This window comes from Notolabrus celidotus, chromosome 6 (genome assembly GCF_009762535.1).
Source record: "Notolabrus celidotus isolate fNotCel1 chromosome 6, fNotCel1.pri, whole genome shotgun sequence".
NCBI lineage: Eukaryota > Metazoa > Chordata > Actinopteri > Labriformes > Labridae > Notolabrus > Notolabrus celidotus.
This window is the reverse complement of record NC_048277.1, coordinates 2,910,822-2,928,309: the sequence shown is the minus strand read 5'-3', so window position 1 is coordinate 2,928,309 and position 17,488 is coordinate 2,910,822. Positions and strand designations below refer to the sequence as shown.

The 17,488-nt window shown below is 41.4% G+C and overlaps 1 protein-coding gene across 4 annotated transcripts; it reads left to right on the top strand.

Annotated features, from left to right (window-relative positions):
* Positions 1-325: 325 nt before the first annotated feature.
* Positions 326-17,372, top strand: det1 (DET1 partner of COP1 E3 ubiquitin ligase). 4 transcript variants are annotated; one of them, XM_034685880.1, is made up of 9 exons: positions 326-494; positions 5,002-5,270; positions 6,960-7,226; positions 7,347-7,559; positions 9,588-9,811; positions 9,901-10,030; positions 10,151-10,341; positions 14,140-14,331; positions 16,632-17,372. In XM_034685880.1, the coding sequence occupies exons 2-9, from the start codon at positions 5,022-5,024 to the stop codon at positions 16,819-16,821; spliced, it is 1,656 nt and encodes a 551-aa protein (XP_034541771.1). In that variant the 5' UTR covers positions 326-494; positions 5,002-5,021; the 3' UTR covers positions 16,822-17,372. The 4 variants fall into 4 exon arrangements, with proteins under 4 accessions (XP_034541771.1, XP_034541770.1, XP_034541769.1 ...); XM_034685879.1 differs by having other exon boundaries at positions 326-527; XM_034685878.1 differs by having other exon boundaries at positions 327-494; positions 4,947-5,270.
* Positions 17,373-17,488: the final 116 nt, after the last annotated feature.

The window sequence follows — 17,488 nt, the reverse complement described above, 5'->3', positions numbered from 1 at the left end:
TTTATTGCCTACTGGAGGCATACCACAAATACAGAAGAGCTACTGGGAGGGAAAAAATGAAATAATTTTGAATTTGAAGTCAGAATTTGGACAAAAATGTATTTATTTATTTATTTATATATATATATATATATATATATTATTTTTATTGTATTTATTCATCTATTTATTCATTTATTTGCACGCCTGCCCTCCAAGCATAGTCTTTCTTTTAGTTGCCCTTGTCTCTCCTTTCACATGTTGCAGTTCCATGATCTTCCTGATGGAGCTGTGGTGGCGCTGTTCTAAACTGAGCTCCCCTTCAGTGCAGCAGTGCTGTCTTCCTGCTCTTCTTCTTCTGTGGTTCCTCAAACCGGCGGCTCTCAAACACAGAGGCGTCTGTACCTCTTTCACGCTGCAGGCGGTGGGATATTTCTACATTTAACACAGACTACAGTAACTCTGGCACTTTGAGGAACACATGAAGCTGGAAGCTCCCCTCTCCTCGAGCTAAGGTACAAGCTAGCAGCCGGAAGCTAACGCTGCCTGTAAGTTATCATTCGAACTAAGCCTGTTAATATTAACTCGACCTGCTGGTGTCTGAGGACTAACTGAACTTCTCAGAGGGGACCGGGGGTCTTTTAGAGCCCAGAGTGAGTGAGTGAGGCTGTGTCGGGTGTGTGGTGATAAAGGTGTTAAAGGTAGCTGCTCATTAGAGTCTGTTTGGGGGTCAGAAGTGGTCTCAGAGTAAAACCGGAAACAGGGATCAGGGTTTACAGATGCAGTGTAAAGCCTCCACATCTCCTCTGTGCTGTGTGTTCTGTGTTATACTGCATGGTGGATTCTGCTGCTAATACCTTAGATTAGCATGCATGGAAGCAGCTCTGTTGAATTTCAGCGCAGGCTCTCCTCCCTGATTGGTTGATCACCTAATTAGTGATCAATCAGAGCAGGATGCCGGAAGTTGTGACTATAATTCAGAGTTGTACTGATAAATCTACTGACCTGCTGATTTCAAAACATCAGAATAATGTTAAGAATTTAATATAAACTTGTTATAAGATAAGATAGACTGTAGTCATCCTCCTTGAGGGATATTTTTTTATTAAGGCAGTTTTCAGGAGCAAGAGACAGGAGCATAGGTAAAAACAGTTACACAATTTAAATAGAATAATTAAAGGTAAAACATACATATATATATATATATATATATATATATATATATATATATATATATATATATATACAGGTGCAGCTCAAAAAATTTGAATATCGTGAAAAAGTTCAATATTTTTTGTCCCTCACTTCAGAGAGTAAAACTTGTGTATTATATAGATTCATTACACAGAGGTAAATATTTAAAGCCTTTATTCCTTTAATCTTAATGATTGTAGCTCAGGGCGTAAAATTAACTTTCTACCTCATCTGTCATTGGCTAGTGACCTCCAAAAATGTACTGGCCAAAAATATTTTCACCGGCCAAATAAAAAAATCATGCAAGGTTTTTAATCTGTCACTGTGGCATTTTGACTTTTCATGGTCCCTAATTAGGGTTGCAAAGGGGTGGAAAATTACAACAATGCAATCCCAACAAAGTTCCATTCAACATGCAAATAAAAAAGCATCTTCCCTCAAGCTTCTCAAGCCTAGCCTCTGCATTTTTGCTAAACCAGACAACGGGCCTCATCTTCCCGGGTCTCATCAACATCCTCCATGTCCACTTTCCACTTCCTTACTACTTTCCATACTTCACTTTGTGTAGTCCACAGGCTCAAATGTGTGGCTTCAATAGTCTTGTGCTCTGGGCTCAAAGTGTGGTCCAGGATTCTAGAAATCATCAGTGCATGTGATGGAGGAATGCACAGTGCATGTAGGGGGCGTGGTCTCAATAGCCCTGCAGTAAGCAGTGTGCTACGTGCATGTGATTGAGGAATAGCAGAGATATTCAACTGTACTTGCATGAAATCTGGTTGTTATAGTCAGGATTATGCTAAAATATATATTTTACCCAACTATATATAAAGGTGATATATCATGCAAAATCGACTTTTTAATGGTTCTCTTCCTGGAATATGTTTCAGTCTTCTGTGTTTTTGTTACGTCACAACAATATAGTTTTTCATTCCCTGCACACGTGTGCTAACAAGGAGCTTAGGAGGAAGGCATGCTAGTTGTAGGCTGTCTTAATAAACACAAAGGTCGGTTTTACTCCCCACGTCTGCAGATTTGAAGATCTAGTGGATGATTTTTATTTATCATGGATAAGTGCTAGCACTAGTTAGCATAGCCACATAGCTACATGTTCGTCGCTGTGTACCAAGACACACGTCGACATACTGACAAATAAAACAACAAGAAACACTAAATCTGTGACCAATCCTTCAGAAAGGTCCTGCTACAGGCGCCTCTCCGTCAGGATCAGATTCTGGATCAGATTCAGAGGGTTGAAGTAACGCGGGTCTGTGAGAAGCCGTGTATATTCAGCCAACATGTAAACATTAGATCAACGTGCTGGAGAGCCGAGGCCACATCCACTTCCTGAGGGGGCGTGGTCAGAGAGAAAACCGACCGTTCTGAGCAGGGCTGAAGAAGCGGGTTTTCAGGCACGCCAAAATCTGATTTCAAAGTGTTTTTTGGAGCATAAACTTTAAAGACATGTTTTGGGGACCTCTTAGACCAATATATATTGATGTAAAAGAGCGTAATATGTCACCTTTAAGTTCCATATTAAGAGCCAATCTTCAATTTAGTCAATTCCTGCTTTATTCCCATGGAAAGTTTCCAACTTTGAAAATTCCCAGAAGTTTGCAACCCTATCTCTAATACTTTCCAATTTCATGTTCGTTGTGCCAACAATGAATGGGTTTTGTTTCTGTTCATCCTTTGTGTGTTTGAGGTGAAGGCTGCAGCTCACGGTGTGGTGTGTCAGGTTGTAAGTCAGCCAGGACTGAGGTTGACCAGCCTCGTCAATTTTCCAGTTTCTTATAAACGTTGTATAGTGACATCACTCCGTTTAGCTTTCTGTTCCTCTTCTTGATCGTCTCCTGCCTCTTTGTTTATCCTTTTTATTTGTGGTGCCTTTACGCCAGAATGTGTCGCCACATCTTCCTGGAAACGCTCTTCCTGTCGTGCTTCTTCAAGCAAAGGGAGTGAATAGAACTCCAGTAGCTGACGTCACGCCGTTCCCGACGTACCAAATCACAACACAAGTACAGCGCGCCGCGAGGGCTTACAGATAATGAAAACCCCCAATCCAATGTCTTAGAAAATTAGAATATTACATAAGATCAATAAAAAAAGGATATTTTAAACAGAAAAGTCAGGCTTCTGAAATGTATTTTCATTTCTATGCACTCAATACTTGGTTGGGCCTCCTTATGCATTAAATACTGCATCCCCGGGTGTGGCATGGAGGCGATCAGCCTGTGGCACTGATGAGGTCTAATGGAAGCCCAGGTTGCTTTGATAGCGGCCTTCAGGTCATCTGCATTGTTGGGTCTGGTGTGTCTCATCTTCCTCTTCACCCCATAGATTCTCTGGCCAATCAAGCACAGTAACACCATGGTCACTGGTGGGCTGCGGTTATCCTTGTTGCTTGTGCACCTTTTCTACCACACTTTGTCCTTCCACCCAATATCCCTGAATATGGATACAGCACTCTGTGAACAACCAGCTTCTTTAGCAATGCTCTTTTGTGGCTTACCCTTCTACTGGAGAGAGTCAATAGGCATTTTTTGACAGGAGGGACTTTACCCCTGAACTACGTGCGTTTCAACTGGTGGAACCAGGGTCTAAATTTAGTTCAGGGGTAGATAATCTCCCCCCTAAAAAGACCCTGCTAGGGGGGTAGTACTTTTCAAAGGTCCTGGGACTTTCAGGGGGCAGGGCCTGCAATGCTGAACGTGTCTGATTGGTAGATTAACCTCAGTGTTTTTATTCCACCCGCCGTCCACAATAACATCACACACATCTGTGATTCACTTGATTTCTCTTTCTTTCATTAGTTTTTATTTGTTCTATCTTTTTTGTATGTGTGTGTACTTTTCAAAAGAAGAAGCTGTGATTCTCTTGAGTTAGCAGCTTGTAACAGTAGTCTTCTCTCAGCCCACCGTGAATACGTCTCTCCCGGTGTTACGGTTTTAAAAGTGACCCTGTAAACTGGAGACCTTCAGCTGAACGTGTCAGTGTTTGTGGAGTTTACACAGCTGTTGAAACACAGAGGGAGTTCCTGGGAATGCAAACTAGTTTAGTTTTTATTAAGATTTCAAAATATCCTCATCAGATATTTAATGATGGTCTAAAGACGTTTATGAGGGATGCATCCGGCTGAAAGTCTCCAGTTAACAGGGTCGCTGTTTAAACCAAAACACCGGCCGATCTCTGCCACGGCTTTTTGAGTTGAAAAGGATTTTAAAGCCGTGTTGAAACGTCTTTGCTACTCGCGCTTATCTCCTCTCACGTGTTGATTCAGTGAATCCATCTGTGATGAAATATAGCACCATCTAAAACAGCACCAGCTGAGTCTCTTCATGCTAACAGGCTAACTGTTGTGTTGCTCATAATGATACCTGCCTGTCCGTCTGCTTCTATGGTGTCATCTGTGATGAATGGCATTCCTCTTTGTTTTACTGCCCTCTACTGGTCTGGTGGTGTAGTGCATTTACTTTTTATTTCCTACATACATCACTGGCCTGATTTGCACAATCTACCTTCTGGACATCTGTCAAATCAGCAGTCTTCCTCATGATTGTGTAGCCTACTGAACCAGACTGAGAGACCATTTAAAGTCTCAGGAAACCTTTGCAGGTGTTTTTAGTTAATTAGCTAATTAGAGTGTGACACCGTGAGTTTCCAATATTGAACTTTTTAACAGTATTCTTTCATCAAGGGATTGGTTGGTCAACTTGTGAACCCAACATGTTTCACTTAAAGTCTGTTCATTTTCTCTCATGTCTCTCTGTCTCTAGAAATCACTCCGTACTACAGGCCAACACATGTGATGTAGTCGCATCCTCGTTTCAGCTCCTGCATTACTCGCAGTAATGGATGACGACACTCAGACCTTGAAGCCCAGGCAGATCCAGAACCAGAACGTGGTCTATCGTCTGGAGAGGCGGAGGATCTGTTCGGGGCGCCCTGGAGCTCACTGGTATAGAGTACGCTGCTTCCACCAGAACCTCTTCCCCAACTTCACCGTGGTCAATGTGGAGAAGCCCCCCTGCTTCCTGAGGAAGTTCTCCCCAGACGGACGCTGCTTCATCGCCTTCTCCTCCGACCAGACGTCTCTGGAGGTAACGAGGGAGAGTCCTTTATGTCCCTCTTCTAATGGTTTTACACCTTCTTCTGAGCTCTCATGATACCTCGTGTGCATTATGGACCTTGCTTCTGGTGTGTTCAGTCGCTGTTATCGAAGCAGGATCGCTCGTCTTGATTATCAGAGTGATTTGGGGATTAAAATGAGGGAGCCTCATCTGCCTTCTGCTTTGGAGGGATGGGAGGATGATGTGAAGTCAGGCCTCTGATAACGCACATCAGCATATTTAGCTACGCTATTAGCTCAGACGCTAACGACGTGAGAATCTATGAGGCATATCAGTCTTTACGTGGCAATAAAGCCCATCTCAGTCCCATCAGGGTCACCTGAGTGTTACAATACAGTTAATTATTACTATGTCATTAGACTTCATCACAGCCGTAACTTCATTTGCTGTATTGTGTCGCTAAGGCTCCAGAAAAGATGCTTCCCTGCAGTCAATGCCAGAAACAGACTTAATGTTAAATTAAAAAGTTTAACTAACGTCATATTAATAATAATGATCTTTATTTATATAGCACTTTTCAAAATAGGGTTGCAAAGGGGTGGAACATTTCTGGTAAATATCCAGAAACTTTCTATGGGAATTATGTGAATTAACTGTGAATTGAAGGTAATTTAATGTAAAGGTATCATATCCAAGGATACATATTTGTTTAGTTATAAGCAGACATCCCTCCAAAATAATACAATTAAAACAGACTTATTTTTTAAGTAGAACTTTATCAAGTGTTAAATATTTTATTGAACAATCAATTCTTTCATTGAAGAACAAAAACATGAATGTTGCAACATTAATGCAATCCCAACAAAGTCCTATTCAAAATGTTAAATGAAAAGAGCCCCTCTCCCTCCAACAAAGTCCCATTTAACATGCAAATCAAAAAGCATCTTCCCTCAAGCTTCTCAAGCCTCTGCAGGATTCTAGGAATCATGTGTGCATGTGATGGAGGAATGCACAGTGCATGTAGGGGGTGTGGTCTCAATAGCCCTGCAGTAAGCAGTGTGCTATGTGCATGAGATTGAGGAATAGCATATATAATCAACTGTACTTGCATGAAATCTGGTTGTTTTAGTCAGGATTATGCTAAAACATATTTTCCCCAACTATATTTAAGTTCCATATTAAGAGCCAACCTTCAATTTAGTCAATTCCTGCTTTATTCCCATTGAGAGTTTCCAACTTTGAAAATTCCTGGAATTTTGCAACCCTACTACCAAATAAGAAATAAACTAAAAGACAATAAAAGAGAAATGTGAGGAAGACAATGACTCAAATTTTAAAAAATTGCAGCAAAAAGATCCTCAAAGTGAGCGAGATCAATCAATCTTTATTTGTAAAGCACCAAATCCCAACAAATCAGGGCCAAAACCGTAGTCTGTTCTTTTATTAACAAAGACCCCACATCAAGACAGGATAAGATCCAGTCCCATCTTACAGACAGGACTCAGTCTGATCTCATATTAATCCACCATGAGCAGAGCACTTTGCAGCATTTAGCAAGTTACAGTGGCAAGGACAAACTTCCTTTAACAGGCAGAAACCTCCAGCAGGACCAGACTCATGTTAGACACACATCTGCTGAGACTGAGATATAAAGGGAGATTAAAAGGTGATGACCACCAACTGATAAAAGGAAATAAAACCATGTGTCTTTTGTTTCAGATCTATGAGTATCAGGGCTGCCAGGCTGCCCAGGACCTGTTAAGAGGCCAGGAGGGAGAGACTCTGCTGACAGCCAATGACCAGCGCTCACTCAACATCAGAAGCCGCCTCTTTAAGCGCTTCTTCTCCCTACTGCATGTCACTAATGTGGCGTCCAACGGGGAGCACCTGAACCGGGAGTGCAGCCTCTTCACGGACGACTGCCGCTACGTCATCGTCGGATCAGCTGTGTATGTCCCAGAGGAGCCCCCTCCTTACTTCTTTGAGGTACAGACTCGACTAAACTTCCTGTAGTTTAGTTTCAAACACACGAATCATCGTAACTTCTTGTTTACCACGATTGTACCTGCAGAGTGTTAGGCTGCCCCGTCTTCCATCTCCCACCAGGTGTATCGGAACAACGAATCGGTCACGCCCAACCCCCGCTCGCCTCTGGAGGACTACTCCCTGCACATCATCGACCTCCACACCGGCAGGCTGTGTGACACCAGGTCCTTTAAGTGTGACAAGATCATCCTGTCCCACAACCAGGGCCTCTACCTGTACAGGAACATCCTGGCTGTGCTGTCGGTCCAGCAGCAGACCATACACGTGTTTCAGGTGAAGCTTGCATCATGTCAGTCTTTGATTTTCCAGGCCGGGGGGGTCATCTTGAAGCATGGACTTTCCTTTAGTTGCTTTAAGTTTACCTCAGTATGTCTCATGTGTGTCTGAGAGCTGGTTTTAGTATTTTAACCCCACGTAAAAAGACAATCACAGAAACTCTTTACAAGCATCGTGAGACTTCTCCTTGGCCTGTGTCTGCAGCCCTCTCTCTTTCTCTCACTAGTAGGCAAGTCAAGGCAGCTTTATTTGTAGAGCGCATTTCATACACGAGGGCAACTCAATGTGCTTTACATTAAAACATTAAAAGCATTGGAGACATTCAGACAAGCAGAAAAGAACACAATTAAAATGACAAATATAATAAAACACAGAAAAAAAAAGAAAAATAGAAATATATTAGAAATAGAATTAACATTTGCATTTAAAGTGAGTTAAGATAAGCTAAGATTGGAAGACAGTGTCAAATAAAAAGGTCTTAGTCTTTGATTTTAAAGAGGTGAGAGTTGGAGCAGACCTGCAGCTTTCAGGGAGTGTTTTCCAGATATGCGGTGCATAATGACTAAACGCTGCTTCAACATGTTTCCTTCTGACTCTGGGGACTGATAGTCAGGGTAAATTAGCCCATATTTGGCCAATCTGGGAATAAATTCCATACAAAAAAAAATGTCATCACCAAGGTCTCTAATAACACATATTAAAAGATGTAATCTGAACTCCTGTAGCAAAATCCATGACAGCTGTTTAAAGTCTGGGTATCTGGAACCTTATTGGTGAAAAATTGAAAATGTGCAGCTTGTAAGGGGCGATGCAGCTGCAAGAAGAATGATGTAAAGTGTAAAGGCAGTACATGCAAGGACCCTATCCATGATGATGTAGAGTCTGGAGAAGATGAAGACCTAGACTCTTGAGATATTTGACAGTATTGTTTTGAAGTATTTGAGATATTGAAATAAACAAATAGAGCTACTTTTGAAGGTTTAAGTAAAAGTGGGTGTGGCCGTTTTTCCATCAAGGAGTGTTTTTGTGCAATGAATTCCGAATCCCAAATAACTCCTAGTTTGACCCCTCACAAGCTGCTGAAGGTAGACTTGAACATTATCAGTGTTTCACCAATAAGGTTCCAGGTACCCAAACTTTAAACAGCTGTCATGGATTTTGCTAGAGGAGTTGAGATTACATCTTTTAATATGTGTTATTAGTGACCTTTATGAACACATTGGTGAAGACACTTTTTGGTAATTAATTTATTCCCAGATTTTCACAATTTTCCCTAACTATGAAAGCAGACCAGTACCTGATGACCTCAGAGGTCGAGGTGGTTCCTACAGTAGTAGCAGATCAGCAATGTATTTTGGGCCTAAACCATTCAGTGCTTCATAAACCATCAGCAGGATTTTAAAGTCTATTCTCTGACAGACAGGAAGCCAGTGTAGAGATCTAAGAACTGGAGTGATGTGGTCTACTTTTTTGGTCCTTGTTAGGACTCGAGCAGCAGCATTCTGTATGAGCTGCAGTCGTCTGATGGACTTTTTAGGGAGTCCTGTAAAGACCCCGTTACAGTAGTCTAGTCTGCTAAAGATAAATGCATGGAGGAGTTTTTCTGCATCCTGCTGAGACATAAGTCCTTTAATCCTTGATATTTTCTTAAGGGTGATAGTAGGCTGACTTTGTAATTGTCTTAATGTGGCTGCTGAAGGTCTGAGTCTATGATTACACCAAGGTTTCCTGCTTGGTTTGTACATTTCATTGTTGCAGATTGAAGCAGGTCAGTAGTGCTGCAATTCACTTATTGAGGATGAATGTTGATCAGCTGTCTGTGCTTCTATCCTCTGAGCTTGACATCACTAAGATGAGTGGAGCTTACAGGAAATGTCTCTTCGTGCAGCTGAGGCTGAGATGTGATGATGTCTTCCTTGAGAATGAAGCACAAACATTAAACTATTAACTCAGTAATAACTAATAACTGTGTAGTGTTGTGATGACTCTGTGAAGAAGGATTAAAGTCAAGTCTTCTCCTCACAGGTCACTGCAGAGGGAACGTTTCTCGACGTGAGGACCATTGGGCGGTTTTGTTACGAGGACGACCTGCTGACTCTCTCGGCTGTTTACACCGAGGCTCAGGCGGAGAGTCATTCAGGCTTCCCTCGCCTGTACACGGACAAAACCATCAACTCCCTCAAGCACAGGCTGCTGGTCTACCTGTGGAGGAGGGCCGAGCAGGAAGGAGGAGCCACTGCCAAAAGGAGGTACACAACGTTAGACTGCAGATTGTGTTGGAAAGAGACACGCACTCACTGATCTGTTGAACTCACACAGCTCTTGATTTTGTCCGCAGATTCTTTCAGTTCTTCGATCAGCTGAGGAGGTTGAGGATGTGGAAGATGCAGCTTCTGGATGAGCATCACCTCTTCATTAAGTACACCAGTGAAGACGTGGTGACACTCAGAGTGACTGACCCCTCACAGGTAGAAAAACATGCACGCACGAACGCATGCACACACGCGCACACACACACACACACACACACACACACAAACAAACTCCTCTCCTCCTCTAACCTTCCCCTCCTCCTCTTTCCACCACAGCCGTCATTTTTCGTGGTTTACAACATGGTCTCCACGGAGGTGCTCGCCGTCTTTGAGAACACCTCTGACCAGCTGCTGGAGCTGTTTGAGAACTTCTGTGACCTGTTCAGGAATGCTACGCTGCACAGCCAGGCCGTCCAGTTCCCCTGCTCCGCTTCATCCAACAACTACGCACGGCAGGTCCAGAGAAGGTACGGACCAGAAACATGTTCTTCTGTACTCTGTAAAATATGATGACTGAATTCAAACACAAAGATTTACACGCATTAAAAACATAAGAAAGAAAAAAACACACTCCCAATAAAAAGAGTGAGATTTAGAGATAGAATGTGCAGTCAGGTCAGTCCAAGCGTTGATGTCAGTATACTGTCATAATTAGCTCCCAGCTTGACTCCTCTCCTTCTTGATTAACTCTATAAGGGTCCCTAAATCCTGAGGAACTTGGAATTAGTGTTCGGTATTGTGTATCAGATGTCTTCAAGATACAAAGAGGAAATCATTTAACCGCTTTCTAAAGCAGGGAGGAGAGGCTGATTTCAACTCTCTTATAATAACTTTTAACTGAGGGGAGAGTCAGGACAACCAGAAAATATGGTCCCAAAAGGTTTTAAGTTTAGGACATGACTAAAAAAGGTGACCCAGGGTCCCATATCCACATTTATTCCTGCCACATGTGGCAGAGATAGAGGGAAGGACTGTGTTCAACTTAGTGCAATGGATGAATCAATCAGACTTTATTTATAAAGCTCTTTTCATAGACTGACATTGTAACACAAATAGCTGTACATAAAAACAACTTCAAATAGAATACATTTTTAAGGGTATATAAAAAGACCCCCATCCTAATCCCAAACCCAACCCACAATCCTAAGGTTAAGAACACACTATATGCATCAATAATAATAATAAAAATAATAATAATAATAATAATAATTAAAATAAATGAAAAATAAAAAGGAAGTTTCTGAACGAACTGAGGAAACGCTCTCATGATATCTTAATGAGGAAACACTGGAGGAAACATAAGATGTTAAAACTCAACACAGGAAATTGAACTCACCAAAATAAAATACATTTAAGATAATAAAACACTAAAATATTAAACGAGTAAAAGAAAATAAGATGCTACACTTAAAATAAATAAATAAATAAAATAAATAAAAAGTGACTAAAATTTGAACTAGATAATAAATAAATACATAAATAAATAAAGTAAGTTGAAATTAAACTGTTCTAAGAATCAAACTCAGTTAAAGTGAGACTAAAAAGGTCGGTCTTGAGTTTGCTTTTAAAATGTTGATGCTCTGTGCAGCCCTCAGATCTTCAGGTAGGGTGTTCCACAGACCTGAGGGCCGTGATGATAAAAAGCTGCCTCACTGCGAGTCTTTGTTCTAGCTTTTGTTATAATCTCTCTCTACAAGCGCTCTCACTGGCTCATATGATAAATCTGATAAATAAGAAGGAGCAAGACCATTAAGAGATTTGCAAACCAATAAAATAATCTTAAAATCAAAAAGATACAGGATAATGAAAGATAATGACCTTCAACTGAATAAGTTGGAGCCTAGCATTGTTGGAGTTTCAATCAATCCCAGCCAGAATAGATGTAAGGATATATCGCAAGACGGTAAAAAGTCGATATAAATAAGATGGATTCAAATCGATTCAACATAATTTGTATCTGGATATTATTTTTAAACAGTAGAAGGCGCTATCTGCATTTCACTCCGCTTGTTCAACATCATTAAGCCTCTTGCACTGCTCTCTTGACACTCGCTGAGTGGAGGTGTTTTAAGTTTAAAGCATGTTTCAGAATCAGCTGACTGAAAGTGTTGCTCACAGCGGAGACGCTCAGCTGGGGGCTACAGCTGAGTGACAGGTCTCCACGAGCGCTTTTTTTCTCCGCCGCCGAACTGATTCTGACCCGGTTTTGCCCCCAGCTGACACCTGACCACGTTCACATGCTTATTTTTCTCAATAAGAACGAGTAGACAGAAAACTGGACACTGAGTCTGAAATCTGATCCTGTTCAGTTGTCCTGTTGCAGTAAATCCACATGTTGTAGTCTGAGTCTTCACTCTATGACCATGCATCCACAGAGATTATTTATAAGCCTGCTCCTCACGTTGATATTCAGCGTGTTAACATGTTGAACACCTCAATATGATCTGTAGCTGTTTAATACTGTCAGTAATATACACTGTGTCGTGTCATGACCATGCATCCACAGAGATTATTTATAAGCCTGCTCCTCATGTTGATATTCAGGGTGTTAACATGTTGAACACCTCAATATGATCCGTAGCTGTTTAATACCGTCAGTAATATACACTGTGTCGTGAAGGAAAACTTGATTCAGCGGGAAAAACGCATTTGGCATTATTTTTGAAATGGAAAACTTTCACATGTTTTTAATGATTAAATGATAATTGATCGTTAACATTTCCAAAGATCAATCATGGAAAATACTTGAAATTTACATCCCTAATTTAAAAAGATTGACCTTATTTGTTTTAATATTTCATACTTTCATTTGGGAATCGTTCTCTTTACATTTCTCTATAATTGTTCTGAAATTTTCCAACAAAGTATTTTTGTACGCTCATTTTTAGTATTTTTTCAATGTGCTGAAAAAAAGTGTGCAGTGGTTTTATTTGAGTTACAACACACCTTAAAAATGAAAAAGGATGACTTTGTTTACAAAGAAACACAAGAGAACAAATTTATATCCCAACTGTTCATATCTGAGGACTGAAATAAAATAAGAGATATTTAAATTTTGAGTTCAATCCAGGTTTCTTGAAAATCGTTAGAGAATCGTGAGTGAATCGTATCGTGAACCAAAAATCAGGATTCAATTTGAATCGTGGGTGGGTGTGTCCTTACATCCCTACCAGCCAGTCCTTTCTCTCGCAAGCCCACCGAGATCTCCAAAACCATGTTCTCAACCTGAAATGGAAAGATGAGACTTAACACCAAATTCTTTTTTGCCAAGTTTTATATATGAAACTTTATCGTGCATGCAAGCTATTACATCTAAAAGGTGTTTTCTAATTAACTTAACTTCATTTATATAGCACCTTTTATACATGCAAGCATGAAGCCCAAAGTGCTTCACAAAATAACAGAGACAGAAAACAACAGAAATGTTAAAATAATAAAAGACATAATCAGAAATAAAATACTTAAAAATCAAATACAATCAATACAGTAAATGTAATAAAACAAGTAAGAGTGGAAAGCAAAATATAAAATATGTTTAAGTTAAAATTATCAGATAAATACAAGAAATAATAAGATAGATGGATAAAAGTTAAAATAATAATAAATAAATACATTATTATTATTATTATTAATAATAATAATAAATATAGTATTATCATTATTGTTAATTAGAATAATAATAAATGTATCATTAATAACAATACATGTATTATTCATAATTATAGATACATTATTTATGTATTTATTTATTGTGAATAATAATAATAATAATAATAATAATAATAATGCAGTAATGCTGTTAAGAGATTTAAAGACTAATTAAAACAAGTTTTTAAAATCAAATCTAAAAGAGACAGGGAGCCGGTGCAGAGTTTAGGTGTAAAGTGGACTGGACCTTGCAGCTGATATTTTTCAGTAAAATGTCAGGGAGGAAACCTTTACTAGGTTGGGAAGCAGATCAACAAGAATAGCCTGGAGGAGAGGGAGGGGGTTTAGAACTAAATCTGGATCTAAGAGGAGCCATTAGGATAGGGCAGCGGGGCTAAAGGGGGTGTGATTAGATTTGCTGGTTGGACTTGCTCGTGAAGGTGTAAACATCTTCTTGTTCAGCACTCATTTTATGAAAAGGTGGGGAGGGAGGACGAGAAGGAGAAAATAGACCTCTACCTCATTTTAGGAAATGGACTGACCTGTTGTAAACATATTGTGTTATTAAATATCCTCCTTGTCCCTGCTTCAATATCCCTCCATGTTTCTCCCCTCAGATTCAAAGACACCATCGTTAACGCTAAATATGGAGGCCACACGGAGGCCGTGCGTCGGCTGCTGGGTCAGCTGCCTATCAGTGCTCAGTCCTACAGCAGCAGTCCGTACCTGGATCTGTCCCTCTTCAGTTATGATGACAAGTGGGTGTCGGTGATGGAGAGGCCCAAGACCTGTGGAGACCATCCCATCAGGTACGGAGTCTGACCAAGAGCAATCCTCTTTTCTGATGAGGAAATGATTTACAGACCTTAACTGATTCTTCTTTTAGTCAGTTGTTTGTTTGATAATTTTGTAACAATAATATGACTTTCATTGGATCATTGAAGTCACATGGACTTGGACTTTAACTGGAACCTTCCAAACCATTTCACGGCATGAACATCAGCTCAGAGACATTTTGACAGAATGTGAAAACACTGTGAGATAATTGATCAGTTAGTTGTTTCTACTCTTTAAACATCTTACCTTGGAACCAGTGTTGTAGTACTTGAGTCTGACTCAAGTCCCGTTTTGCAGGACTCGTGACTCGACCTGGACTCAAGCACTGATGACTCAGACTCGAGCATTGACTGCATAACGACTTGGATGACAGAGAGGAGGACTCAGGCTTATATATTGATACAGACCGTTTAATGTTCATGTTAGAATTTGTATGTTTCATATAATTTATTCCGTTCAGAGCGATGGCACGAGCGTTTGCCTGCCTGCGTGTTCACGTGACGTCTGCCAGGATTTAAAGACGCTACCAGCCGTGCATTTTTCTTTCAAAGATTTCACAGTAAATGCAGCGAGAGCAGAGCGACATGTTGGAGATTTAAGAGACCCATCAAGGAAAGAGACCAGCTCAAACTTTAACAGACATCTGTACAGGATGAACCCAAAAGTGAGAGAGATGCTAAAGTTTCTTGAGACCGTTCATCACTTCACTGTGTTAGTGTAACGGTGATATTAGTGACTGAAATAACTTAACCATAGTTATTAAGTTGATTGGTTGGTTAAATTCAGATTAACAGTGGTAGGGCTGAGTTTATTGGACACCAGCAGTGATCCCAGAGCAGCAGAATCTCTGAGCCCGTCCCCTCATCAACTGAAGCACGGTGCGCATTTACACACGACACACAGCGCTGCGACTTCATTCATAAATTAATCTCTCATAGCAGTGACAGTCAGACCTCGTCAATTTACTTAAATCAAAACTGAAAATCAAACTGGCCGTGGCACAGGGGGAGAGCGGATCGTACAGGATCAGACACATTTTAAATGTCCAGTAAAAACTGCAGATTCTCTGAAGTCTTATTAAACTAAAAGGTTTCTCATTTAACAATCTGCAGCGTCCTCGTCTCTAACATCTTCTGGTTAAAAAAACATTCACCTTTCCCGGTCTCTGCCCCTTACCCACCCATCCAGGAGCCAAACTATCAAACTATCAGAATGAGACTAAAATGAAATAATAACAAACATGACATTTCACTTCATATAAACAACAACAAATAAATGACTTCAAGTAAAATGATTACTTACATACAAGTATGGAAATAGCTCCAACGCTAATGTTAATGTAACACATCCACAAGGTCCCACACAGTCAGTCCAGGTCCACACAGTAAGGCCAGGTCCACACAGTCAGTCCAGGTCCACACAGTCAGTTCAGGTCCACACAGTCAGTCCAGGTCCACACAGTCAGTCCAGGTCCACACAGTCAGTCCAGGTCCACACAGTCAGCCCAGGTCCACACAGTCAGCCCAGGTCCACACAGTCAGCCCAGGTCCACACAGTCAGTCCAGGTCCACACAGTCAGCCCAGGTCCACACAGTCAGTCCAGGTCCACACAGTCAGTCCAGGTCCACACAGTCAGCCCAGGTCCACACAGTCAGCCCAGGTCCACACAGTCAGCCCAGGTCCACACAGTCAGTCCAGGTCCACACAGTCAGGCCAGGTCCACACAGTCAGTCCAGGTCCACACAGTCAGTTCAGGTCCACACAGTCAGTCCAGGTCCACACAGTCAGTCCAGGTCCACACAGTCAGTCCAGGTCCACACAGTCAGACCAGGTCCACACAGTTCATACAATCAATAGTTTGGATTGAATCAGCCGCCCTCCTTGTAATATACAATATTACCGTCGAGGGCTCGACTTGGAGTCTGACTCAAATAATGAGGACTCAACTCTGATTTTCCTCTGGTGTCTCGGACTCGAACACTGAGGACTCTGGACTTGACTTGAACACTGAGGACTCGGGACTCGACTCCGACTTGAACACTGAGGACTCGGGACTCGACTCCGACTCGAACACTGAGGACTCGGGACTCGAGACTTGACTTGAACACTGAGGACTCAGGATTCGACTCCGACTCAAGGTTTTGGTGACTTGTCCACCACACTGAAGGGCCGACCCTGTGCATCGTGGGTAACTAGTCTTCAAGAACCAGCAGACTAGACCAGATGATAATGTTAAAGATTCTCCTCTCTGTCTTTCCCTCTCTCCTGTAAGGTTTTATGCTCGGGACTCCGGCCTGCTGAAGTTTAAGATTCAGGCGGGCCTGTTGGGACGGCCGGTGAACCACGCGGTGCGCCGCCTGGTTGCCTTCACTTTCCACCCTTTCGAACCGTTTGCGATCTCTGTACAGCGCACCAACGCGGAGTACGTGGTCAACTTCCACATGAGGCATGTGTGCGCCTGAGGAGCTGTGAAAACGTGTGCAGCTTGAACACTTACTGAAGAACCATGAGGCTGCTGAACAAACAAACACTCTCCGTCTGAGATCACTGGACAGTTTAGTCCCTCTCCTCTACTTGTGGAAACCGGTGCTCCTCTCCTCTTTTCCCCTTTCACACACAGTTCTCAGTTCACTCCACCCCCTCTGAGAGTGGGCAGCAAGTCTGCCTTCTCCCTTTGTCTGCCTCACCTCATCTTCCCCCCTCCCTCTGCAGAACAAAGAGAGACTCCATGAGGAGGGTAAGTGTAAACGGAAATGTAGGGAGTAATTGACGTACTGCAGAGGTGGAAGGCGTCTGGACACCTTGTAAGAAACCAAAGGTGTGTGTTTGTCTCGCCACGCTCTGCACATCCTGAAGATCTTATCAAACATGTTAGGTTTTTATATCCTATCATCAAGCTGGACTCTTTCTGGAGAGAGAAGGAGCTAATTTTATATTTTATGGTTTTACACTTTTTTTACGTCTAATATTGCCTGTATATATTTTATTTCAATAAAATTACCTACATTTTGTATTTCGTGTATTTATTTTTTTGGATCCTACACAAAGTCCAGAGTAGAGGAAGAAACTTAGCTTTAAATCATAAATGTGTAGTTAGCTGAATGCTACAGTGTCTGTAGATGAGACTAC

What these genes read in the sequence shown, in the direction of transcription:
- det1 (XM_034685880.1), top strand. Translation starts at nt 5,022, where the DNA reads ATGGATGACGACACTCAGACCTTGAAGCCCAGGCAGATCCAGAACCAG. An exon ending in CCCCTCCTTACTTCTTTGAG is followed by an intron (nt 7,227 to 7,346) that starts GTACAGACTCGA and finishes ATCTCCCACCAG; the next exon opens with GTGTATCGGAACAACGAATC. An exon ending in TGTGGAGACCATCCCATCAG is followed by an intron (nt 14,332 to 16,631) that starts GTACGGAGTCTG and finishes CTCTCCTGTAAG; the next exon opens with GTTTTATGCTCGGGACTCCG.